This window comes from Ictalurus punctatus, chromosome 13 (assembly GCF_001660625.3).
Source record: "Ictalurus punctatus breed USDA103 chromosome 13, Coco_2.0, whole genome shotgun sequence".
In the NCBI taxonomy this organism is placed as follows: Eukaryota; Metazoa; Chordata; class Actinopteri; order Siluriformes; family Ictaluridae; genus Ictalurus; species Ictalurus punctatus.
The window spans coordinates 12,169,045-12,193,838 of NC_030428.2; the positions used below are offsets into that span (position 1 = coordinate 12,169,045).

A 24,794-nucleotide genomic window follows, 5' to 3' on the forward strand; every position below is an offset into this window, starting at 1 on the left:
CTGAAAGTAATGCTGGCTGCAAGGCAAGTCACAGGTTTATATTAATGTGCTCAACCTAATCATTTTCTATCGTTTCTATAGTAACAGGTAATTCACAGGGACTTGTATGTCTGATGCCGTACATAATCTAAGCCCATCATTGTATGACTTTTTATAGCTGTTATAAGAAGTGCTAACAAAGTTGTTTTGTGGATCTTCCACAGCATTAAATGTGTCTGTAAATGAATAAAAAGTATGTGGTGTTCTTTAATCGATTAAAAAAAATAAAATACTTATGCTGTTATTGGTTTATTGGCTTACAGTGTTATTGGCTTACAGCTTCATTGTGGTTCCCTGAATCTGTACCAGTAGTGCAACCTTGTAAGCACTGACCTCCTGTTGTTTGTCGCAGGTATCTAACGGTGCAGTGGCCATGGCGAAGACCACCCTGGAGCAGCTGCTGGTGCGCTGTGCCACTCCACTGAAGGAGGAGGAGAAGACCGAGGAGTTGCTCAGTGCACAGGACAAGTCCTTTCACATGGTGACCCACGACCTGGTGCGCGAGGTGACCTCACCCAACTCCACTGTGCGCAAGCAAGCCATGCACTCATTGCAGGTTCTGGCACAGGTTACTGGCAAGAGCGTCACTATCATCATGGAGCCTCACAAAGAGGTGTGTTTTTTGAGTGGTGTACTCGAATTATTACGGTGTACCATCAGGGCTGTAAATTATTACCTTTTCATCCTCTTTGTCCACACTGTTCGTTAGTTACAGTTCCATTTATATGGTGCTTTTCAAGACACTGAAAATGCTTTACATAGTGGGGGATCTCATCAGCCACCACTAGTGTGTAGCATCCACCTGGATGATGCGACGGCAGCCATAGTGCGTCAGAACTGCCACCACACACCGGCTATTAGTGGAGAGGAGAGAGTGATGTAGCCAATTCAGAGATGGAGATTATTAGGGGCCATGATAGCAAAGGGCCAATGGGAGAATTTCACCAGGACACCGGGATTATACCCTTACTCTTTTGCAATAAGTGTCCTGGGATTTTTAAAAACCACAGAGAGTCAGGACCTCGGTTTAACGTCTCATCCGAAAGACAGTATAGTGTGTTTACAGTATAGTGTCCCCGTCACTACACTGGGGCATTAGGCCCCCACACAGACCACAGGGTGTGTGCCCCTTGCTGGCCTCACTAATACCACTTCCAGCAGCAACCTTAGTTTTCCTTAGGACTTCTCCCATCCAGCTACTGGAAAGGCTCAACCACGCTTAGCTTCAGTGGGCTAGCCAGGTGAGAACTGCAGGGAGATATGGATCTGGCTATATACTGATTGATGTTCATGGACTTGGTTGAACTAGAGCTGGAGTAATATTTTTATATTACAAAGCCTCCCGATGCTTCACATAGGTAATAAAAGCAATAAACCAAAGACAAATGTAGCTTAGGATATAACCTCTCGCAACCCTTTAATTGATTGTATGGCTTCACATGTAATCTAGGAAAAGTTTAAGAATGATGTTTGTTTGCTATCAGGTTCTTCAGGACATGGTTCCTCCTAAGAAGCACCTTCTTCGTCACCAGCCTGCCAACGCTCAGATAGGGCTGATGGAAGGGAACACATTCTGCACCACGCTGCAGCCTCGCCTCTTCACCATGGATCTTGGCGTCGTCGAGCACAAGGTCTTCTACACTGAGGTGCAGAGTACCAAAATTCAATCATACATACACACATTGAGAGTAATCAATCATGCCTAGTATTAATAGAACAACAACTAACAAATTTGCAGTGCTATGAAATCATTGTAAAGCCTATAAAATAATTATTCCTAATGTTTATTTACTGCAACTCTGATTAAATACTATAACTGTTCTTAAACTTTTATTATGCATTTGTTTACAAATGCCAAAACTCTTTTCCCAGTACAAGTCCGTTATTATTTTTGGTAATCACACACATTCTACCAAAGGGTTTACGGTTAAACTTGGGATATTTCTTTAATAGGGTCCTTTTTTTGTTGTTGATATTGTTTATTCCAGTTGCTTTTGCCTTTAGCAGTGTTTGTCTTGTGCAGTTGTTGAATCTGTGTGAGGCTGAAGATGCAGCACTTATGAAGCTGCCCTGCTACAAGAGTCTGCCTTCTCTGGTGCCCTTGCGGATCGCCGCACTCAGTAAGTATTCTACTTCCAGCTAATGAACTTAACCTGTACCTGAGTATAGAGGTACTGCTTGTACCGTGTGTGGGCAGTCTAGGGAAATTTCACTTAGATTTCAATAAGCTATATAATTCATAAGATATACACTTTACCTTCACAAGTGTCTATTGTTATAACTTAATTTATAACCTTATAATTTACAGTGGTGTGTGAAGGTTTGTGAACCCTTTAGAATTTTCTATACATCTGCATAAATATGATCGAAAACATCATCAGATTTTTACACAAGTCCTAAAAGTAGATAAAGAGAACCCAATTCAACAAATGAGATAAAATTGTTATGCTTTGTCATTTATTTATTGAGGAACATGATCCAATATTTCATATCTGTGAGTGGCAAAAGTATGTGAACCGCTAGGATTAGCGGTTAATTTGAAGGTGAAATTAGAGTCAGGTGTTTTTAATCAATGGGATGATGTTCCGGTGTGAGTGAGCACCATGTTTTATTTAAAGAACAGAGCTCTATCAAAGTGTGAACTTCACAGCACATTTTTGTGTAAGTGTATCATGGCATGAACAAAGGAGATATTGGAGGACCTCAGAAAAAGAGTTGTTGATGCTCATCAGGCTGGAAGAGATTCTAAAGGAAAATATCAGGACGTCTGTCCATGAACGGAATCTCAAGAGAAAGTGGGTGATGCAGCAAGACATCGCCCCAGTCATTCCATCAAAGAATGGTTAAAGAAGAATAAAGTTAATGTTTTGGAATGGCCAAGTCAAAGTGCTGACCGTAATCCAATAGAAATGTTGTGGAAAGACCTCAAACAAGCGGTTCATGTGAAGAAACCCACCAACATCCCAGAGTTGAAGCTGTTCTGTACTGAGGAATGGGTTAAAATTCCTCCAAGCTGACGTTCAGGACTGATCAGCAGTTAGCGGAAACGTTTACTTGCAGTTATTGCTGCACAAGCGGGTCACACCAGATACTGAAAGCAAAGGTTCACATACTTTTGCCACTCACAGATATGCAATACTGGATCATTTTCCTCAATAAATAAATGACCAAGTATATTTTGTCTCAATTGTTTAATTGGGTTTTCCTTATCTACTTTTAGGACTGTATAGGATTTGATGATGATTTAGATCATATTTATGCAGAAATGTATAAATTTCAAGCACCACTGTACTACCTGTTTACCAGAATTCAGTGATGTCCAACAGGTTTTCTCAATCTGCCACACACATTTGGTCAAGAGTTACGAAAGAGTTGTGAACTTCCTGTGAACATTAATATGCATTTTACATAAACCGTTTTCGGGGTGTGTGTGTGTGTGTGTGTGTGTGTGCGCTTGTTCAGATGCTTTGGCAGCCTGTAACTACCTGCCCCAGTCTAGGGAGAAGATTATTGCAGCGCTCTTCAAGGCCCTGAACTCCACCAACAGTGAGCTGCAAGAGGCTGGAGAGGCCTGCATGAGAAAGGTCAGCTCTCTCATAACACTGGTCTTCTTTTATTCCCCTTTCTCTGCATCTCTCCCTGCCGTGCTGCCACTAATGAGTTCTGCCTGGAACAATCAATACAGGATTGAGTGAGGCAGGCGGTGAGGAAAATGAATGTGGCTATGATGCATCATCTTGCTATGGAAGACTGGCCTGGGCTTTATTAGAGTGGCCTTTCCTCTGCTAATGGAGATGCACTAGGCTTTGAGTTTTTCTGCCCCAGTGTGACAGGAGACTGAAAGACAGCATGTTGTTTTTCTGCAGCATGATATTGCGGTAGAATAATGTCACATTTCTCCTTTTTAAAGTAGTCGCACACATCGGTCTGGGTAATGATGTATATTGTTGCAATGGCATATTATATTATAATGTGTTGGTTAAATCAGTCGCACTACTATACCTGGTGCGGCATTGAATTTATCATAATATACCAAATTCTATACGGCTGGTTTTCAATGATGCGTTCATGAATCCATTTCACACTTATTGACATTTGCAAAAGGAAATGCATGTAAACATAACGCTCTTCCTGGTGATGAGACTTGCTTCAATGCTGGAACTGTAGTGCATGCTCGTGAAAGCCATCACCTGCTGCACTACACACGGTGGCCAAGGTGTAGTCTGACTGATAATTGAGTAGAGGTCGAGCGGTAGAGGATTTTACTAAGTTGCGTGGTACCTGCCCATAAACGATCAATCGACTGATTTAAAATGGATACTTTAAAATAAAATTGCTTTTTAAAATCGATACTGAATGAAAACATAACACTCGATGTAAAATGTTGCCGAACATTATTACAAAAAATATTACAAACACTCCAAATAACACAACAAAATTAGTCAGTGATGGATTTTATTTAGAGGCCGCTCTCGTGCTGTATAACGGCAGCGGACACTTCCCACACTGGACGCAACCAGGGAAAAACTATCGGCTATATTATTATTATTTTTTTCTACAATAGAATGCCGTTTACTTGGTGCATTAATTAGTGCATGCAGATGACGATCTTTTAAAGAATTACAAACAGGCAGGTAAAATTATTTGTACTGCTCTTGACTATTTGACATTTACTCAGTGATTTCACCGATTCATTTTCCCCATTTTTGAGATGTCAAAGTCAGAACTCCTGCCTAGAAGAAAGCTTCATGAAAGCCTCCTTAAGTGAATGTGTGTCTCATTGTGTGGTTATGCCCCACCCCATCCCCCCTTTCCCAAAGTTCTTGGAGGGAGCCACCATTGAAGTGGATCAGATCCATACTCACATGCGGCCTCTGCTGATGATGCTGGGGGATTATCGCAGTCTGACTCTAAATGTAGTAAACCGACTGACCTCCGTCACAAGACTCTTCCCCAACTCCTTTAACGACAAGTTCTGCGACCAGATGATGGTGAGTTACTGGCACATAACAAGACATTATAGCTCATTGTCACTTCTTGTTCTATCTGGCATTTATTCTGAAATGTCAAGACGGTCATATTACATCTGCGTAACCTTTCGGCTTTGTTTCTCTCAGCAACACTTGAGGAAATGGATGGAGGTGGTGGTGCTCACTCATAAAGGAGGCCAACGCAGTGACGGCAGTGTAAGTGCGAGCGGGTTTCCTTTTGCTTGCATTAGGCTTCAGCAGGGCTGAGTGAGCTTATTACTGCGAGTCAGTGCTGACTCTTGGTGTCTTTACGGTGACCTTCGCATTTTTCCCAATGCAGATATTCCTCTGAGTGATTTTCTGCTTGGGCTCAAGCCTCTGCAGTCAGCGCTCTAGCACCGTTCTAGCAGTGCTGGGTAAGATAGCAGAGACCTGAGGTGTCTGCACTGTGTTCTCCCCTAGTACAACTCGCTCAGATATGAGGTGCGAGTGGCCATATTACAATCAATGATTAATTAGGCGCCAGGCTCCCAAGTGTCGGCTTGCTAACAAGCCTCCGAGCACTGGATCTTTGTTATCTGGTGGGCAGATAACCTTGTAGAGGAAAGAAAAGGTGAGAGGATGGAACCTCATGGATAGCTAACATTCACCGTGGTACCCACGTTTTCTAAATATATTGTAATAACATGCAAATTGGCCCTCTGTACCTGTACCTCTGTACTCATGGGCGGCCATGCTGATGAGGCGGGGTCAGCCAGGGGCAGGGGGCGGGGCTCAGGATGCTGAGCTGGGAGAAGTGAAACAGGGTGGGCAATGCTTATGTTTTTATGATTTTCTTCAACCTTGTCTTTTGAATGTATCATGAGTCAGTTTAGAACTTTTTATCACTATGAAGCTGTTAGACTATAAATCTCTGCCACACACCAGAACTGATAAACTGAACGTTGTTTTTTTTTTTTTTTTTTTTCCATGTCTTTTGCTATGCTGCTAATTTCTTAGGTTTTAGTGCGTATATGTTTGTATGATTTGGGTATTTGTGTTTATATATTTGAGTGGGTTAGCTGTTAATGTTTAGACCCCACTCAGTCCCTCTGTAAGTCTGTGCTTCATGACCAGCCCACTCCACTCATTTGGTCGACTCGTGGCATCTCTTCTGTGCATCTCCTTTCATTTTCGCACCTCAGCCACCCCTCCATCATTAATGTTCTTCACTGCTGTCCTGTCACTCACTGCTTTGCTGATTGTGTCCCCGTTATTCTCTTGTTCCGGAGCAGCCTGCAATGGAGGGTGTGGAGGTGAGATGGTGCTGTGTTGGGAGGCGTTCTTCCTGTGCCCGTGCTTCTTTTTTTTTTTTTTCTGTCAGTGCTGATGGAGTGCTCTGTAACTCTAACTGTGCCACTGTGTCTGTGGTGTCGTGTTTGATTTCTGATTATCACCTTTGTCCTATGCGCATCCCTTTCAGGTCTAGACTTTGTCATTAGTTGTCATTGTTGCATCATTGACTAGTCGTTGTTGAGTGGAGCATTTAGACAGGTGATGATGAGTGTATGTATATATGTACTAGGATATTTTCATGCGGGTTTTGCATTGTCTAAAAATTGCTATTTAAAAAAATAATAATAATTTCACTTGACGGTCTGAAGGTGCTTTAAAGTACTAAGATTTTTAAAAAACTTTTTGATCGCACTAGAATACCTGGGTAAAATAGCTGTTTTCTTTGATGCTTTCCTCCCAGACTAGTGCGTTATGCTGCCCTAGGTCAGCAAGCAGCATCTCTTGTGTAGTCATCTAAAACAAACCAAATTCCTGACCTGTTCTTGACAGTATTCTTAATCTGGAAACATCTGGAATATTTATTTACTTCATAATCCGTCTTTACTATATTCAACATTAAATCAATCCGTGCAGGATTTTGCACATTTTTTTTGTGTGTGTGTGCGATTGTTGCGGCCAAAAATGCTTAATTTTTGCTGCGTCTTTTATCGAAATTTGCAGTGTGCTATTTTTTTATTGAATTGGTAAAATCGCTATTGCGCGAAATAGTTTTGCACGGTCTTTTGCAGTGATTGTTTGTTGGTAAATGAGACCTTTTAAGTTGCGCTCATGTTCATCACACATGAGTCAGTGGGCTTTGGGTTAAATGCGCATCGTGATGATGTCACATGATGCGTTTTGGCCAAAATCTGCAGTAATTTAAAAAAAAAAATTGCAAGCTCCTCCGAATATTGAAGAGAGTGCTTGATTTTGTGTTTATTTCTGCGATTTGCAAAATCCTGGAGGGACTGATTAGAAATGTAAAAACCTCTGTATTGTTACTGAGGATTTTTCCCAGTGTTCCTTGCTGTTTAGTCTGTACCATGGGTCATGACATTTGTATGACTTACTAACAGAATCACCTTATTTTTCTCTCTTTGTTTGTCCATATAGGAGATGAAGATCTGCTCGGCCATCATAAACCTCTTTCACCTGATCCCGGCTGCTCCTCAGACTCTGGTCAAACCCCTACTGGAGGTCGTTATGAAGACTGAGCGAGCCATGCTAATTGAGGTACTTAATAATATTATTATTATTATTATTATTATTATTATATTTTTATTTTTTAAAACCCAGACTGTTTATCATCAAAAAAATGTCAAACCATTGGTCTCTGTACGTTGTGTTTTGTCATATTGGGCAACAGGCATATGAACTTTTCTGTTTCCTGTTCATTAAGGCGGGCAGTCCTTTCCGAGAGCCGCTCATCAAGTTCCTGACACGTCACCCCTCCCAGACAGTAGAACTGTTCATGATGGAGGCCACGCTGAATGACCCACAGTGGAGCCGCATGTTCATGGTAAACCCTTTTGAGTATTCTGCTTATAAGCACTTCTTCATTTTAGGGACTGGACATGGTTGAATCGTTTATCTCCTATTTCAGAGTTTCTTGAAGCACAAAGATGCCAAGCCCCTCCGAGATGTGTTGGCTTCGAACCCGAGCCGGTTTGTCCCCTTACTAGTTCCTGCAGGTACTCCAGGTACAGTTCGACCTGGCTCACCCTCCACCAGCACGGCTCGCCTAGACCTGCAGTTCCAGGCCATTAAGGTGAGCAAAAATCTTGGGTCATCATTCTCGTCGTTCCAGATTAACCCGAAGATTGACGGTTCACTCCAGGACTGCAGTGTAACTGTTTCTCTTCTGTCTTAGATCATAAGCATCATAGTGAAGAATGACGAAGGCTGGCTGGCCAGCCAGCACTCTTTGGTCAGCCAGCTAAGGCGTGTCTGGGTCAGCGAGGCCTTCCAGGAGCGCCACCGTAAAGACAACATGGCTGCGACTAACTGGAAGGAGCCTAAATTGCTGGCCTACTGCCTGCTCAGCTATTGCAAGTACGACCAAGACGTTGTAAATGTTGCTCAATCACATGACCCTGCAGAAATCTGTACGATTCGAATTAGAGCAATTCCTATTCGTTTGTTGACTGAGCGGATTGTTGCTTCACCAGACGTAACTACTCGGAGATCGAGCTGCTGTTCCAGCTTTTGCGAGCCTTCACTGGCCGCTTCCTGTGCAACATGACCTTCCTAAAGGAATACATGGAGGAAGAGATTCCAAAGAACTACAGCATCGCACACAAGCGAGCGCTCTTCTTCCGCTTCGTCGAATTCAACGACCCGCAGTTTAACGATGAGCTCAAAGCCAAGGTGAGACACCTTTTTAAAGATGCTGCTATTGGGAGAATTGTTTTCACCTAGCTCTAGTTAAGTACAATACAGGACTGATTTTCCAAGGCTTGGAAATTGGACCCTATTAAATTACCAGACAAGAAACTCCCCAAGGTGTTTAGCATGCCTTTGCTACATAGTGGATACCTGATCTGGCTTAACTTTGCTGTGAGCCTTTCCCTCTGTTAGCTGGGACTTATTTTGGAGGGTTGGGGGGGGGCTGATTTCATGACATGGATCAGTGTTCACGTGCATCTCTCACACCCTCTAGCTCTGTACCTGCTACCTGCATTGGGAATATTATCGTGTATTTGAGAGGCCCTGCTGAATTTATATGGGCTGAAGCAGGGAATAAGCTTTTATCGTAGGAAAACTCCGCTTTGCTCTTCGAGGCACTGCATCTACGCACCTGCGGCTCTCTGAGGAGCAGTACTGAATATTTCTCTGCAGGTCACACATCTTTACACAAATCATATCCAGAGAGGTGAATATGATTTCGAGTCGAGGCGACCGTTAGAGAAGGTTTGCTTAACATTCTTTAAGTCTGCTCATCAAACCATAGCACCAGTCAATAAATGGTGACCCATTTCAGTGTTGAAATTTATCCATATAATATCTGCTGTTTTTTTTTGTTGTTGTTGTTTTTTTTCCCGTTGTGTCTTCAATGTCCTTTGATTAATTTCCCCTTTCCCTTTGACGGGTCTGTTTCCATGATTTTTGAAGGTTTAGCCGTCACCGCACTCCTACAGTTCTGCATGTCGTAACCATCGTTTCACCTCCCGCCAGTCTGCATCCGAATCGCCGCCACCAAAAGTGCACGCAGAGCCGTTTTCCGAGAGTAGACCCGGCAACACGCTTGAACACAATGCTTGTTTTGAGTGGTATTCTCTGTGGGTTTTGTAGTGGATGCGTAGCTGGGTGTCTGTGTTTAGGGGCTGTGTGCTGCCATAATAGATAGTGTGTAATGGAGTCTGTGCTGCTCCATCACTCATGCTAACGGCGTAGGGGCTCATTAGGGTGGGGGATAATGAAGGCACACCTGCAGCCCTGCGGCCTGCCTGATACCAGCACCGTACGTGCCGTCATTTATTTTACACACACGCTAACACAACAAAAACACACGCACGCAGCGGCCACTATTGAATAACGCCGTGCAGCCAGCCGACACCGCCGTTTTTTTTTGTCTCACCTGCAGAGAGAGACAAAGCCGGGTTAGCCCACTGGTCTGAATTACCCCGGGGGACGAGCAGACATGATTATTGATCACTCTCTCTAATGGGATGCGTCTCGGCTCAAGTGGTGCTGCCAGATGCTTTTCTGTAAGGGCTTAATGAGATGAGTTTTGAGAGAGAGAGAGCCCAACAACTTGAGAGTTTAGACATGATGTTAGTGTTTTATTCTGAGTATTATTAATATAGTAATTGACTGCTTTATGCAGATATTGGTATTTTGAGAGCTTGTAAAGATAATGATTTTTACTGTTAAAAAGAAATGTGGGAATAATAATAAAATTACAGTTTAATTCGACATTTTATATAAGTATAAATATTTCTTAAGAATGAATTATTTTGTAGAACAGGATTTTCCTTCTGAGTAGTGCTTGATGGCTGTACAGCACGTTCCCACATGTGTGAAGGTTGTAGTGTTCGGGTTAGTCACGGTGTATGATCAGACAGTTATCTCATGGTTGATTTTTTTTTTTTTTTTTTTCCCTCCATTTATTTTTCCTTACTCTACTGGTTCTCGTACCGTTTGTGTCTGGAATGCCCCTAAATCAGTCTTTTCTGTGCAGAGGGCACAACTGTTGTAAATAGGGTACATCGCTACCTCTGCTGCCAGTTCTAGCATGTTCATGTTCATAACTTTATCATACACGACAGCTATCAAATGTACAGACAAACGTGGCCTTGCTGAGCAGAACTAAAGCAAAACACTGCATATTTTTGGCTAAGCAACCGACACACTGTAGTTTCAGCTTACAACGCTGTGATAATCCCTCTTCTTCTTTTTTTTTTTTTTCCCTTCTTTCTGTATTTCAGATAAGAAAAGAACAATTAGAGGATTTGATCTATTGTAATTTCTTTTGGGTTTTGTCTTGTATACAAATCTGTGCAAATAGAATTTTGATCAAAGATTTCAGAATAAATTTTTTCCTAGAATTTTCACCACCGGCTTTTTAAGTTTTTCGCTTAGGTTATCATAACATGGAAATTTCCAAAAGTAAAACCCCTGTTGTTTTAGGCTGCGCCTACTAGACGAGAACTACAGTAATGTTTTATTATTTTGATTTTTCTGCTCGTCATTTTTATCTGTTGCTTTTCTTCCTTTTTTTTTTTCCTTCATTTTGTTTCCATCTCATGTCATCTCATGTCCCCTTTGTACACTTAGACACACAACATTTTTCTACATTTATCATTCTCCTTCCTGGAATTTGAGCAGGAGAGCCAGAGGGGAACGCAAACAGTCTAATGACATTATTGTAATGTGCTCTCATGTCAGTGTGATTAATATCACAGAGCTGGAGAATGAACTGCCACCGATGACTCAAAATCCGAGCTGCCACCCAGCAGCAGACGTTCTGCGGAAGCAATAAATTACAGCACGCTCTTGACAACATGGTCACTCCTGCAGCCTGGGCTTAGCATTCATCGAATCATTGCCAGTCCAAAGTGTTGTTGATCTGTTAATTATAATGGATGTTTTGTTTATTTGCATTACTTTGACCCAACCCCCGCCCCCTCAGGTTTTGCAGCACATCCTACACCCAGCTTTTCTGTACAGCTTTGAGAAAGGGGAAGGCGAGCAGCTCCTAGGCCCTCCCAACCCGGAGGGCGACAACCCCGAGAGCATCACTAGTGTTTTCATCACCAAGGTAATGCTGCAGGCTTCCACAACTGAGCTGTCCTTCACTCCTGACCAGGTGGCTAGTATTATCTGAGAGATATCACAACCTTGTAAAAGGTCGTAGTGTTTGTGGTGTTTCGAATCCGATTAAAGCCAAGACTGTTGGCTATCCTGTGGGATAATGGCCTCCGTTTGTTTCACACTCAAATTGATTATCTCTTCCCCAGTCTGGCATTAACCATGGCACAGAGCCTGGCCTATCAGTTACTCTCTTAGCCTGATCTTTTTTAGCCACCAAAAATCTCTGTATTTACTCACTTAAATAATATTTTTTTTTTTTTCAAAGGCCGAAACGTAAGTCTGTTTTTTTTTTAACTGTCGTGCAGGTGCTGGACCCAGAGAAGCAATCTGACCTCCTGGACTCCCTGAGGATCAACCTGCTTCAGTTCTCCACACTGCTGGTGGAACACGCGCCCCACCACATTCACGACAACAACAAGAGCAGGAACAGCAAACTGCGGCGCCTCATGACCTTCGCCTGGCCCTGTCTGCTACCCAAAGCCTGCGTGGACCCGGCCTGCAAATACAGCGGCCATCTGCTCCTGGCCCACATCATCGCAAAGTTCGCCATTCACAAGAAAATTGTCCTGCAGGTTAGAAAATTAGGAGCAAAGTCCTAATACACACCATCTATAATCCAGTTCCCTTCTAAAACTGTATGCAGAACCATTTAGATGATTTTGATATCGTTTTGTATGAATCATTATCCGGACCTGAATACCCACGAATGTTTTTGTTTTCAGGTGTTCCACAGTCTGTTGAAGGCTCACACTATGGAGGCTCGTGCCATCGTGCGACAGGCCATGGCTATCCTCACCCCAGCTGTACCCGCCCGCATGGAGGATGGGCATCAGATGCTCACTCACTGGACCCGTAAGATCATTGTGGAGGAAGGCCACACTGTCCCACAGCTGGTCCATATCCTGCACCTCATCGTGCAGCACTTCAGGGTATGAGTCAGCCTCTACTTATACAGCTCATGAAGTCCCCGTGAAGTGTCTCGAAACGTGCGGCATTATTAAACATGTCGACATGATTTCCACTGAAACAGGAAGTCAGGGCAGGACGTATCGACTGGCCCCTCTGCATTTTTAAATAGCCGGTAGTGTTTAACTTGCATCACAGCCCGGACTAAGCCGTACTTGACAGTTAGTGCCATGGATTTTTATGACATCGTGGTGGGACACTTCAGATTCTAGAGAGCATTTGATTGGACGGAAAATCTGATGAGAAGCTGAAGTGCAGAATGATGTCATCAAAATTGTAGAATTTGAATATGCATGTATCTTCTAAATGTGAACTTTGTCATTGTTTTGGCGCACACTAGCTTATAGCTAACCTTAAGGCGGACATGTTCGTTCATCCATTTTGATTTCATGGGGACTTTTAATGTTATACCCAAACAGAAAAACGGACAGTCCATTTGCTGTCACTCTTGATGACACCGTGCTTGTTTGTGGACAGGTTTACTACCCGGTAAGGCATCACCTTGTGCAGCACATGATCAGTGCCATGCAGCGACTCGGCTTCACCCCCAGTGTCACTATCGAGCAGAGGAAGCTGGCTGTGGACCTGGCTGAGGTGGTCATCAAATGGGAGCTTCAGCGGATCAAAGATCAGCAGGTCAGGCACGTTTACAAACCTTTTGAATTTCCTTTCGAAGTGAAACTCTTTTGTGAACAGTGTGGTTTGGTGGCAGCCGGAATCGGAAGCAGACGCAGCTGCTGGTGGCGAAGGCACGAGCTCTGGAGCGCTGAAGCGGGGAGCATCTGTGGACTCTGCTCAGGATGTCAAGAGGTTCCGCACGGCTACCGGTGCAGTGGGCACGGTGAGGAAACCTTAAACCCAGAGTCAGTTTAATGTGTCACAACTGCAGTCCCGTCTCTCTTTGTCTGCCTGTATCTGTTTTAAATGATTCGACATGCGATGTTTGAACACAAAGTCTCGTATTTCTCTCATCAGGTGTTTGGCCGCAGTCAGTCAATGCCTGGCACTGAGGCGCTGCTCACCAAACCTGTAGAGAAGCAGCACACCGACACCGTGGTCAACTTCCTCATCCGCATCGCATGCCAGGTGCAGTATATAAACCGCCATGTTGTCCACAACATCTCTTGTTGTCACTTTACCTAAATGAGATTATTCTCTTGTGAGCTGTTCTACATTTTTGCCATATTGCATTGTAGAATTCTGTACTCCAGCACATTCATTGTCTTCTGGTCCTAGGTGAACGACGTCTCTAGCGTAGCAGGCTCTCCTGGTGAGCTGCTCTCCCGCCGCTGCGTGAATTTGATGAAGATGGCCCTCCGGCCAGACATGTGGCCCCGTGCCGAGCTCAAACTGCAGTGGTTTGACAAACTGCTCATGACTGTCGTGAGTACACATGATGTTTGGAAAACAATTCAAACCTGGCTTTAGGTGATCAGTAATTTATTGAAATGTACTTCATTTCACGGTTCGTTCCCACGCCAGCTACGTTCCTGAGCTTGTGTAAATACTTAGCCCTTTTGACGTTTTTCTGCCCTCTTTGTCTCGATCGAGACTTTCTCTTTGTCCTCATCCTGTCCCCATTCCTCCACATTCTTTCCATTGTCTTTCCAAAAAGCTGTTTTGATGTGAGCCAAATCGATATCGTCTGGCTTATGACGGATTTCTCACTCCCTGGACTGGAGCTCAGCACTGTGACTAATTCTGTTGTCATCTAGGAGACTGGGTCTCAATTAGGCAGTCTATCCACTCTTTCAGGGTGTGTTTGCCGTTTCCTTCACTTCCTCTAGCACACTCAATTTAGATTTTTTTTTTTTTTTTTTGTATTTGTTCCACCTTTCCGGTGCTCTCTTTCTCACTTGCCCTGTCTTTCCTTCTTTTTCTCCTTGCCGTTGGAATGGCCTTCCTGTCATCCAGACACACCACCCTATTGATTCTTTTGCGAACCAGACACACGTGCCCTTCTCCAGGCTTGTGTGTTTGATTGAAATGCACAAATGGGGCCTTATTCCCCAGGCTGCAATAAAATGACACTGCAGTCTGTTTGGCCCTTGTGTAATTGTAGATTCCTGGCATTTGCCTGTCTTGAATGCCAGTGAACACCTTGTTTTTCCTCACTTTAAACGGTTTAGCAGTTTGCGGCTGTGAAGCAGATTCCTGCTTTAATTTGGCGGGTCACTCAAATTTGAACTTGACAAATGCATATGATGACGTTAATGCTCATGTATCAAAATAAATCCAGGTGTTTTCTGCATGAAACAAATAAGAGTTTGTTGTAATTTAGTTGAATTATTTGTCATTTAGAAGTTAAGGGAAACCCCCGTCTACTGCTCAGCCTACTACTGATGCAATACTTCCATAAGTATTATTTCATAGTGTTAGCATCATTATTATTCTTAAGTAGTGGAAATGAAGAAACCCCTTCTATGAGCAGGTGATGTGTGTCCAAACTACAAAGTGTTATGTGTAGCTGTTACTATGCTTCTTCCAATCCACCTAGTCTTGTTTTAACAAACCTTTTTGCCTGGATTAATTTCTACTGCTATTTCTTCTGCCCCTATACAGACAGGTCTGAGCAAGGTGGTTATCAGTATGTCCTAGCTTTGCCCAGTGGACGACAGCCCTCCATTATTTCTCTGACAAAGGCACTAGGTGTTGTGCCTTGCCCTGGGTCTCATAAGGGAGCAGACTACATTCCCAGCCCAGATTCTCTCGTAATCTGATTTCTATCAGGTGTATGTTCTACCAGATGTATGTTGGGCAGCTCACTGCATATCTTATCTACCCGTGTCTCTCCTGGAGACGCATCTGAGCCTCGTGCTCGCCTCTTTTTTCATGAGTCGGTCCCAGTTGCAGTCTATGAAACCGGTGCTTGTTTTAAAGAGCCATGTCTCAGTTTTGTTTTCTGAAAAAGATAGCATGCTTGAAAGCTGAATGCTTCTTTGAATCTCAGATTGTGTGCTTGTTTTTCCTGTCTTGTATAGGAGCAGCCTGCCCAGGCCAACTTCTCAAACATCTGCACAGGGCTGGAGATCCTGAGCTTCCTGCTGACCGTGCTGCAGTCTCCAGCCATCCTGACCCACTTCAAACCTCTGCAGCGAGGCATTGCGGCCTGCATGACCTGCGGCAACACCAAAGTCCTCCGAGCTGTACACTCTCTGCTCTCCAGACTCATGAGCATCTTCCCCACCGAGCCCAGTGAGTTAAAGAGCCTGGCCCTTGGCAAGCTGTATTTATTATTAGGAATTTTTCCACTGCAAAAGGAAGTACTGTTAGTGTGTATATGTAACGACGTAGTTCCATTTCCAACAGGAACGTATGGTTCTTGGGGTGGGATTAGAAGTGCAATTTATTATTAATCGTATTATGTAATCTAAAAATTTTAAATTGTAATCGAGAATTTTTCATAAAGGGTTTTTTTTTTTTAACTTTTTTTTTATTAATATTTATTTATTTGCTATGTTGCCCAGCCTGACAGTATCACATAATATTCTACATCACACAGAAACACATGCTGCAAAGGGAGGGGGGGGGGGGGGGCAGATAAACACAAACATTTTCTGATGAAGAGGCATCTTGTTTTTCTTTCTTGTTGATCAGTTCGTTGCTATGCAGTCAGCACAGCTAATGGAACATCTGATACATCCGATATTATACACCATTCTGGGTTCAGACTTCATAGTCTTGACTCCGTCTGATTGGCTGCCTGGTCCTTCATGTATTCGCACAAACCTTTTGACAGGAAACACCAATCGAAACTCATTTAGCTTTTCTGAACAAGATAATTAATGACTTGTAAGCTAGTTAACAGCATTCTTTATTAAAGGTTTGTTCGAAGCAGGTAGTGGTGAGTACCCAAGGTATTTTCTGCTCTTCTACAGCAGAAGTCTGTGTCTGGTTGATGGCAGTGTCAGTCATTTGGATTCCTCCTGTTTAAGTAGGTGGTTCCTGGCCACAATTCTAGTGCTTTTCCACCTGACGGTGCAGCGTAGCTCAGCTCCGCAAATGATCAGTTGCTCAAACAGGGTTTCATAGACATCCTGATTAATGAGTCTGGCTGGAATTGCTTCTATACAAGCGATGGCGTGTGCTGCATTTAACAACCTCAGAGTGTCTTCGGCTCAAGAGGTTAAATATCAAAATGAGCTGGGTTTTGTTTAAATTTATTTATTATTTTGAGTAGACTTTCACTACTTCACCCATCAAGTCACCAGCCGTTCTCAAGAAACTTCTACATTCATGGCTGGAGTTGTGTGATGAGAAGTACATACTCGGGATCGGGATGGCCCCGGGTTCTCATTTGTTATCAAGGCATGTTGAGCCAGACTGTACACTGAAAAAGTGCTTTAAGTGACTAAAGGTACCAGAGCTTTTAGCAAAAGCTTGAGCGTACTTGTGATGACCTGGCAAATTTATTTTAACATGCATATGGATGGCAAATTACAAGAAAAAGTTTGGTTCTGGATATTTTTACTGGCATGCTTTGGGTCACAGGCCATTGTGAAGCTTTACAAAGATCTTCTGACTGATCACCTTTATTCTGTGACGAAACATTTCTGACAGCGTCCCCATCCACATGACACGAGGGCTCACTCAGTGACTTGATGAGTGTGGAAAATAATGTCGATCACATGCGGTGGCCTTCAGTTACCAGATCAAATTCAGTTCAAAATTTATTTTTGACACACACACACACACACAACCATACACAGTATGGTGAAATGCTTTTTACGACTGTCCGTGACAACATAAAATTTATATAGTATTTACTTGTATACAGTTAGAAAAAAGAAAAAGTCTTGAAAAATATATAATGTAAGGATATAAAGATGGGTGGCGGAAACGGTAATTATTAGATAAAGTGCAGATATGTGCAGTATAATGCTGTTCAACATTAAACTGAGGTAGTTGCCTGTATGTAAATATTTATAACTACAGGGTAATACAGGATAAAGTGGTTGGTGAAGATGAATGAATAGATGTATTAAAGGAGTGTGGGTGGTGTGTATCTCCGTTCACGTGAACACCGATGAGACGTGTTGTAGTGCATCTGTCGGGAAACATCATTTTAACAAGTCCCTTGTTTTGTTTTTATTTTCGTTTTTAGTACGTCATATTTTCGGTTCCTCTCTGTTCTCAGGTACCTCTTCTGTGGCCTCTAAATACGAGGAGTTGGAGTGTTTGTACGCAGCTGTAGGGAAAGTCATTTACGAGGGGCTTACCAATTACGAGAAGGCCACCAGCGCCAACCCCACTCAGCTGTTTGGTAAGAGGTGTCTCTCTTAAGACCACTTTAATGTCTGTAGTGTCAATAATGTATTTAGTCTACTTTCACGTGGATTTTTTTAATTATTTTTTTTGGCCAAGAATATTGCATCCTGCCAGGGAAAGTGCTTTTGAAGCCGATTTCTGAAATTCCATAAAGCACAAGGTTTCTTAATTCCCACAAACACATAATAGGTGGTAAAACACTATTGGATTACATCCTATGGTATTTGATCCAGGCCCGAAATGGCGCTGCCGGTCAATAAATACCTCCTGATTCCGCCCTGCTGGAGGCATACAGTTGCACATGCACCACTGATATGATGTATGTGTCTCAGGCCAGGGTGACTTTTTACATTTGTCTCTGCTCCCCAGAGTCCCAGCCCAAAAAATGCATTACTCATCCTCTCCACCCCCACCTCAGCTGCTATCTCAGTCAGATTTCTTTTAAAATGACCTTGTAATTCAACGTGTGTGAGACTCGAGCTGCTTTCAAAGTTGCTAGCATCCCCACTAAATGGCCCCACACTGGTGCATTAGGGAGACCCCGTGCTCATGACCCGTCATCTTAACCCTCATCTCTTTCTCTCTTTCACTTTCCTCTTCCTCCACTTACAGGAACTCTGATGATCCTGAAGTCAGCCTGCAGCTACAACTCCAGCTACATCGACCGCCTGATCTCCGTCTTCATGCGCTCGCTTCAGAAGATGGTACGTGAGCACCTGAGCCCACAGACCAACCCTGGAGCTACTGAGACCAGCGCAGGTAAGCCACCCAAATCCTCACGGGCCAAATCACTATTGTTCCGCTGTTAAAGGACTCCAGGTCACCTGCATGATGCTGAATTAATTCTTATTAACTGCTGTCTAAGAGCTGCTGCGTTATGGTGCTTTGAGTGCTGGCCTCTTTGTCAACACGCCACCTGCAGGTCCTTGTTCCTGCTCGTGTGTCTCTCTCTCTCTCACACACACACACACACATACACACACACACACACACACACACACACAGGATTACTCCCTTTCATCTCTGCTTTGTTCTGAAGCCATGAGTTTGTATGTCATGGAAAAACGGTTCTTTTCTGTGGCCCAGAGCTGGCTGTAGTGTAATTAGCTTTTATGACGCTTTATTAGGTCATGGAAAAGTCTCTATCGGTCACATCTATTTGGTATGTGTAATTCCCACATCTTAGTCGTGTATGCCATTTGCTGATTGAGTGAGTATAGAATGAGCTATACTTATGATCATAGTGACTGGACTCAAGTCAAATATGTCATGGTCTTTAGCTTCGAGCACATGAGCGTGTCCTGTGGTGTCTGTATTTGACCACTGGGTGCTGCAGAAGGACCAGTGTAACCATTGCTACGTGAGAGCACTAATTTCTGCTAGAAAATTCCTCACCTCGTCCAACGGCTTAGCAACTCCAATCCGACCTCTCGGTTCATACCTTCCCAAAGTGCTATCCTAGTCACGGGTCGTGTACTTCAGGACACGCATGGATGAGCTTGTGCACACACGCACACACTTTCAGCTGTCGCTCATCGTCACTCGGCAGCATCACCAAGGCAGCTGTGCCAAAGCCCTGTGCACACAGCATGAGTCCACACAGAGCTTCAAATCAGCAATCTGCAGCTAGCACGATCTCCATCTCCCCAGTGCTACAGCTGATCAGCACTCACGCATAACCACTCACAAATCAACCCGAAAACGCATTCAGATTCTAGATTTCCTTAGCTCCAGTTCTCTGTGCTAAACTCGAGTCCTTCTGGTAGCAGAAAGTAAAGGAAGCACTTTTTTTTTTTTCCTCCATCTTTTGACAGTTTGGGTCTGGATGATTTTGTCAAGCTGAGAGTGGAATTTGAATTTGAAACGAACTGCAATGGGCCATGCCATGACTTGTAAAAATGCCTTCCTTTGTCAAATTTACTCTAGTTCTACAGATAAATCAATGATATTTTAACCTCAGATTGCCTCTCCTGGTGTGTGTGTGTGTGTGTGTGTGTGTGTGTGTGTGTGTGTGTGTGTGTGTGTGTGTGTCACAGTCACGAGTGAGCTGGTCATGCTGAGTCTGGACCTGGTGAAGACCAGGCTGTCTGTGATGAACATGGAGATGAGGAAGAACTTCATTCAGGTCATTCTCACCTCCCTGATTGAGAAATCGCCCGACCCGAAGGTCCTCCGCGCTGTGGTGAAGATTGTGGAGGAGTGGGTGAAGAACAATTCTCCCATGGCATCCAACCAGGTGGATGAGGATGATGATGATTATTATTATTTTCAATCAGTACATTTTAGAAATGGAAGCCTGGGTTCTATTGATAATTCGACATGAGCATTGAGACGCAAACATGTGATGCTGTGACCCCATGCTTAAACGATTGCGTACATGTGCGTGTATTCAGTGCTTCTGAAATGCTCCCATAGCTTTGTTCTTTGGGCAGCGTGCCCTGGCTGGCTGGCTGTACCCAGGTGTTCTCTCAGTTAGCCTGAGGCAACATAACTGACACTGGGACAAAGGAGCTGAGCAAAGGTGCTGTGCACGGCCCACCTGATAGATTTGAGATAAATGGACTGTATCAATCTGTTCACCCTGTTGCTCCTGCCTCCTCGTCTCTGTTTTTGTTTTTTTTTTCTTTCTTCTTCTTCTTTTACTCCCTGTACCTCTGTCTTTCTCACTCATCTCTCTTTCTTTTGGCCCAGATGCCGAATCTCCGAGAGAAGTCCATTCTGCTGGTGAAAATGATGACCTACATTGAGAAGCGGTTTCCTGATGACCTTGAATTAAACGCACAGTTTCTGGACCTCGTTAATTACGTCTACAGGTAATTGCCCCAATTAATCATGGGTGGTGTGGCTGCTCTGGCCCGTCTATCTATTGCCATGGCGACAAGGCCACAGCTGGTTCATGGGGTGCAGGGCCAGTTTTGGATGGCTGAAGGGCTTGAGCAGGCTTTGGTGTTTAAGAGGCAGGTGGCGTGAAGGGGTCCTGGTGTGCACCCGGAGTCAACCTTGATGACGCCATTGAAAGCATCGCCTGTGTTTTCATGCCGTGTTTGAGATTCTCATTGAATACCCACCCACCCCTTCCATTTTCTCTCTCTCTCTCTCGTATATAAACTTTTAAATGAAAGTTTTCCAAACATCTGAACTTTCTGAGCCCTCCTTTATTCACCGTCCTTCAGGGATGAGAGCTTGTCAGGAAGTGACATCACATCGAAGCTGGAGCCGGCCTTCCTTTCAGGGCTACGCTGTGCTCAGCCACTGATCAGAGCGAAGTTCTTTGAGGTGTTTGATGCCTCCATGAAGCGGCGTGTCTATGAAAGGCTCCTTTACATCTGCTGTTCCCAGAACTGGGAGGCCATGGGCAGTCACTTCTGGATCAAACAGTGCATTGAGGTACTGAGCAAGCACTTACACTGAAACGCATTCACTTAAAGCAGTGTTTCTCAATCCCCGTACTGGAGTGCCGCAGCACTCCGTATGTTGGGGGTTTTCCGCCAGTTAAATCTGGTTCAGGTTAATTGGCCGATTTGTTGAATCAGATGAGCTGGGAGGAGGGAAGTCACCAAAACATGCAGGATGGAGAAACACTGCTTTTAAAGGAATATTCTAACAGTGGTATATCTAATCGATATACTGCATCTGTACGGCATGGAAGAATTTCAATAGGTTTTCTCCTACTGAGAATGATCAGACGACATGTTGACCCTAAGGGCAGTTGTTGAAATTTACAAGATGCAGCTATATAACGGATTCAAAACTACTAAAACAGCTAAGTTGTGGTATATGACAAAAATGAAGGGGGGGGCTGCTTTTGGTTTGGTTAGTTTTTTTTTTTCTTTTTCCCTCCATTTTTGAACCAGACCAAGTACCTCATTCCAACATTGAAACAATACAGTATAAAAGGACTTCCAGATACTTCTGGCACATTCTCAAAAGTTTTGTGGGATCCATTCAAGGTCTGACATTAAGTTGGTAACTCTTAACCGCAGATTCCTTTCTTTCCATATTTGTTCCTTTCCTTTCAGAAGTAACCCCTCTGTGAATGGAAGAATCATGCAGTCTTGCTTCATTTACAAGTAGTATTTGACAGGGATTGAAGGAAGTGTTGTGCAAATAGGGTTTTGCACAAATATTTATCAACTGCCCTTAGACTTCCGAATTGTTGTTCCTTTTCAGCAAACACACACTGATGAAATGCATTGTGGGTTTTTAGAACGGTTCAGAAACCCAGCCTGAATCTACACAACATTGGGAAAGCTGTACTTTCTCTTTAACTTCAGCAAACGGGTTTCAGAGTGTTAAGTGATTGCCATCAATCTCGGACTTTGAGGGTAACGGTGTGGGCTGCAGCTCATATGTTTAAAAAAAAAAAAAAAAAAAAAAATCCCTCATCTCTGCTACAATCAATGCGGCTGCTTACTGGTGAATTATTAATGCCGCCCTACACGCCCTAGTGGCGTGTACTGATTCATCCTTCTGTGCCGGAGCGGAACTACGTTCTGGCTTTCGTGCCCTCTAGGCCTCTGTCAGCATAGAAATATGCGACAGTTGCAGTTGTGTGCAGCAGATCAGAAGTCAGCCCTATGCTGTACTGATATCAATAAGCATGGCCAAGGTGCAGACCTAAATGGGGATTGATTACTCCCCACTTCCAGAAGGGTGGGGCTGAGGGGGCACGCAGCAGTTATAATGGAGGCTGGCATCAAACTCAAGTGACCGAGACCCCTTCTATGTTCCTCAGCTGCTGTTAGCTGTGTGTGAGAAGGGCAGCATCATAGGCACCAGCTGCCAGGGCTCCATGCTGCCCTCCATCACCAATGTCATCAACCTGGCTGACAGCCACGACCGCGCCGCCTTCGCCATGGCCACTCACATCAAACAGGAGCCACGTGAGAGGGAGAACAGCGAGACCAAAGAGGAGGTTTGTGTAGCATTTTCAACGATTCTGATTATCCCTACTCATCAGTATGCATTTCCTGGTCTCAAAGTTATCAAGACCTAGAAACTAATATTACTCAAGTCACTTATTTAAAGTTGCCTCATTAAAATCGCTGCTTTGTCCTGGTGTCTAGGATGTGGAGATAGACATTGAGCTGGCACCCGGGGATCAGACCAGCCTGCCGAAGACCAAGGAGCAGGCCGAGCGCGACGCCGGCAACCAGCTGCACATGCTCACCAACCGCCATGACAAGTTCCTTGATTCCCTTCGAGAGGTCAAGGTGAGTGGCCACCTCAACATATGCTACTCGGGTATACGTGACTCAAGCTGGTCTGTGCAGAACACACAATAACTCACTTTTTCATCCCTGGAAAATAAGACGGGTTATATACAGACTGAAATAACAAGTGCTCTGTGCTGTATAAATGGCATCATATAGACTCGAGGGTGCTTCAGGTTAAGCTGTGATTTTTTGTTTCGGCTCGAGGACTGGGGAAGATTAGAGACATGACCTGTCACGATTTGCCAGAGGAGCAGCTGTCAGAGATGTTTGCATACTTTTAGAATGCATATATAATGAATCCCAATTATATCCCTACGGATTTAAATCTGAACTTTTTTTCTTTTTTTTTTTTTTTTTTAGTTCCACTGGAATCCCAACAACTCAGAAAATGAACTGCATTTTTACCTGTAATGTTAATTCAAGATGTAAATAACTGAGCTGAAAGTGTGTGTTTCTTAGACGGGAGCGCTGCTGAATGCTCTCATACAGCTCTGTCACATCTCCACACCGTTGGCTGAGAAGACATGGGTGCAGCTTTTCCCTCGTCTCTGGAAGATCCTGTCCGACCGTCAGCAGCACGTGAGTCCCACTGTCCTCTTCTGTACCTGGGATCTCAGCTACGGCCTAGCATCTAAAATAAAAAAAAGAAAAAGCCTTTCAGAACTTTAGTTCTCTGAAAATAGCCCTGTGCCAAATTCTTCATTTGACCTTAGGAGCCATTGAAGTGTTTCAGCGCTCCTGATGCATATCGCAGCACTTCCTAATCCGTAAGCTGAATGCCCTTAAAGTGTCAGAGGTCATGTGTCGTCCCTCGCACCAGGCCTATCAGTAGGCTCATGGGAAGCAGGCACTCTGACTCTTTGCCCTCTTCAGTAGCGGTTACACATGCAGGCCATGGTAATGAGGAAGAAATTCATGCATTTATGCAAATATCCGGAATTTAATGGGCCAGATGTCTTAAGCATTAAGATTCTAATTAAATAGCTTTGATTTGTGATCATGGGTGCTGTGAATCTTTAAACGCCATTACTAAAGTATTGAAACGGAGTACTTTTATGGCTTTGTTTTGACTAAGTGGCAAGAAAGAGCTGAATGAGGATACATAATACAAGATCTGTCGTGTGAATATGATCCTCTGGTCGTCATTTACATTTTTATTCCACTTGCCATTTTTGATGATAAATATTCATTGAAAAATATTTCCAGGTATGTATTGCCAGGAAAGTAAAGCGTTTTAAAGCCATTCGATATGCTCGCTCTCAAAGCTGAATAATCTCCTTTTTTTTTTGAAGAAAAAAAAAACATATTCTATGAATACTGAAAGTGCCCCTGTGCCCCGTGGCCCCGTTGCAGGCCCTGTCTGGGGAGATGGGCCCATTCCTGTGCAGCGGCAGTCACCAGGCTCAGAGAGACTGCCAGCCCAGTGCTCTCAACTGCTTTGTGGAGGCCATGTCGCAGTGTGTTCCTCCCATCCCTATCAGGCCCTGTGTGCTCAAGTACCTAGGCAAGACGCACAATCTGTGGCTCCGCTCCACCCTCATGCTGGAACAGCAGGCCTTCGAGAAAGGTCTCAGCCTTCACATCAAACCCAAACAGAGCACCGAGTTTTACGAGCAGGAGAGCATCACACCGCCTCAGCAGGTAGACTCAGTACTCCTTTGTGAATCTTTTGTCTTGTGTGGTTTTTTTTTTTTTTTTTTTTTTTTTT

General features: G+C 43.8%; 1 protein-coding gene across 2 annotated transcripts in view; it reads left to right on the forward strand.

The window, feature by feature from the left end:
* trrap (transformation/transcription domain-associated protein) overlaps nucleotides 1–24,794 on the forward strand; it is a 77,744-nt gene that overhangs the window by 24,911 nt on the left and 28,039 nt on the right. For both annotated transcript variants that reach the window (XM_017483776.3, XM_017483778.3), the window contains exons 26-53: nucleotides 392–652; nucleotides 1,524–1,685; nucleotides 2,063–2,159; nucleotides 3,502–3,623; nucleotides 4,860–5,030; nucleotides 5,157–5,225; nucleotides 7,437–7,556; nucleotides 7,723–7,842; nucleotides 7,927–8,091; nucleotides 8,194–8,375; nucleotides 8,492–8,690; nucleotides 11,455–11,583; nucleotides 11,942–12,208; nucleotides 12,359–12,565; nucleotides 13,080–13,238; nucleotides 13,315–13,443; nucleotides 13,578–13,688; nucleotides 13,839–13,985; nucleotides 15,584–15,797; nucleotides 17,740–17,865; nucleotides 18,483–18,629; nucleotides 19,907–20,106; nucleotides 20,562–20,683; nucleotides 21,044–21,257; nucleotides 22,606–22,785; nucleotides 22,937–23,083; nucleotides 23,546–23,665; nucleotides 24,440–24,727. In XM_017483776.3, the coding sequence (XP_017339265.1) occupies nucleotides 392–652; nucleotides 1,524–1,685; nucleotides 2,063–2,159; nucleotides 3,502–3,623; nucleotides 4,860–5,030; nucleotides 5,157–5,225; nucleotides 7,437–7,556; nucleotides 7,723–7,842; nucleotides 7,927–8,091; nucleotides 8,194–8,375; nucleotides 8,492–8,690; nucleotides 11,455–11,583; nucleotides 11,942–12,208; nucleotides 12,359–12,565; nucleotides 13,080–13,238; nucleotides 13,315–13,443; nucleotides 13,578–13,688; nucleotides 13,839–13,985; nucleotides 15,584–15,797; nucleotides 17,740–17,865; nucleotides 18,483–18,629; nucleotides 19,907–20,106; nucleotides 20,562–20,683; nucleotides 21,044–21,257; nucleotides 22,606–22,785; nucleotides 22,937–23,083; nucleotides 23,546–23,665; nucleotides 24,440–24,727 (4,575 nt within the window). The remainder of the gene's footprint in view (nucleotides 1–391; nucleotides 653–1,523; nucleotides 1,686–2,062; nucleotides 2,160–3,501; nucleotides 3,624–4,859; nucleotides 5,031–5,156; nucleotides 5,226–7,436; nucleotides 7,557–7,722; nucleotides 7,843–7,926; nucleotides 8,092–8,193; nucleotides 8,376–8,491; nucleotides 8,691–11,454; nucleotides 11,584–11,941; nucleotides 12,209–12,358; nucleotides 12,566–13,079; nucleotides 13,239–13,314; nucleotides 13,444–13,577; nucleotides 13,689–13,838; nucleotides 13,986–15,583; nucleotides 15,798–17,739; nucleotides 17,866–18,482; nucleotides 18,630–19,906; nucleotides 20,107–20,561; nucleotides 20,684–21,043; nucleotides 21,258–22,605; nucleotides 22,786–22,936; nucleotides 23,084–23,545; nucleotides 23,666–24,439; nucleotides 24,728–24,794) is intronic.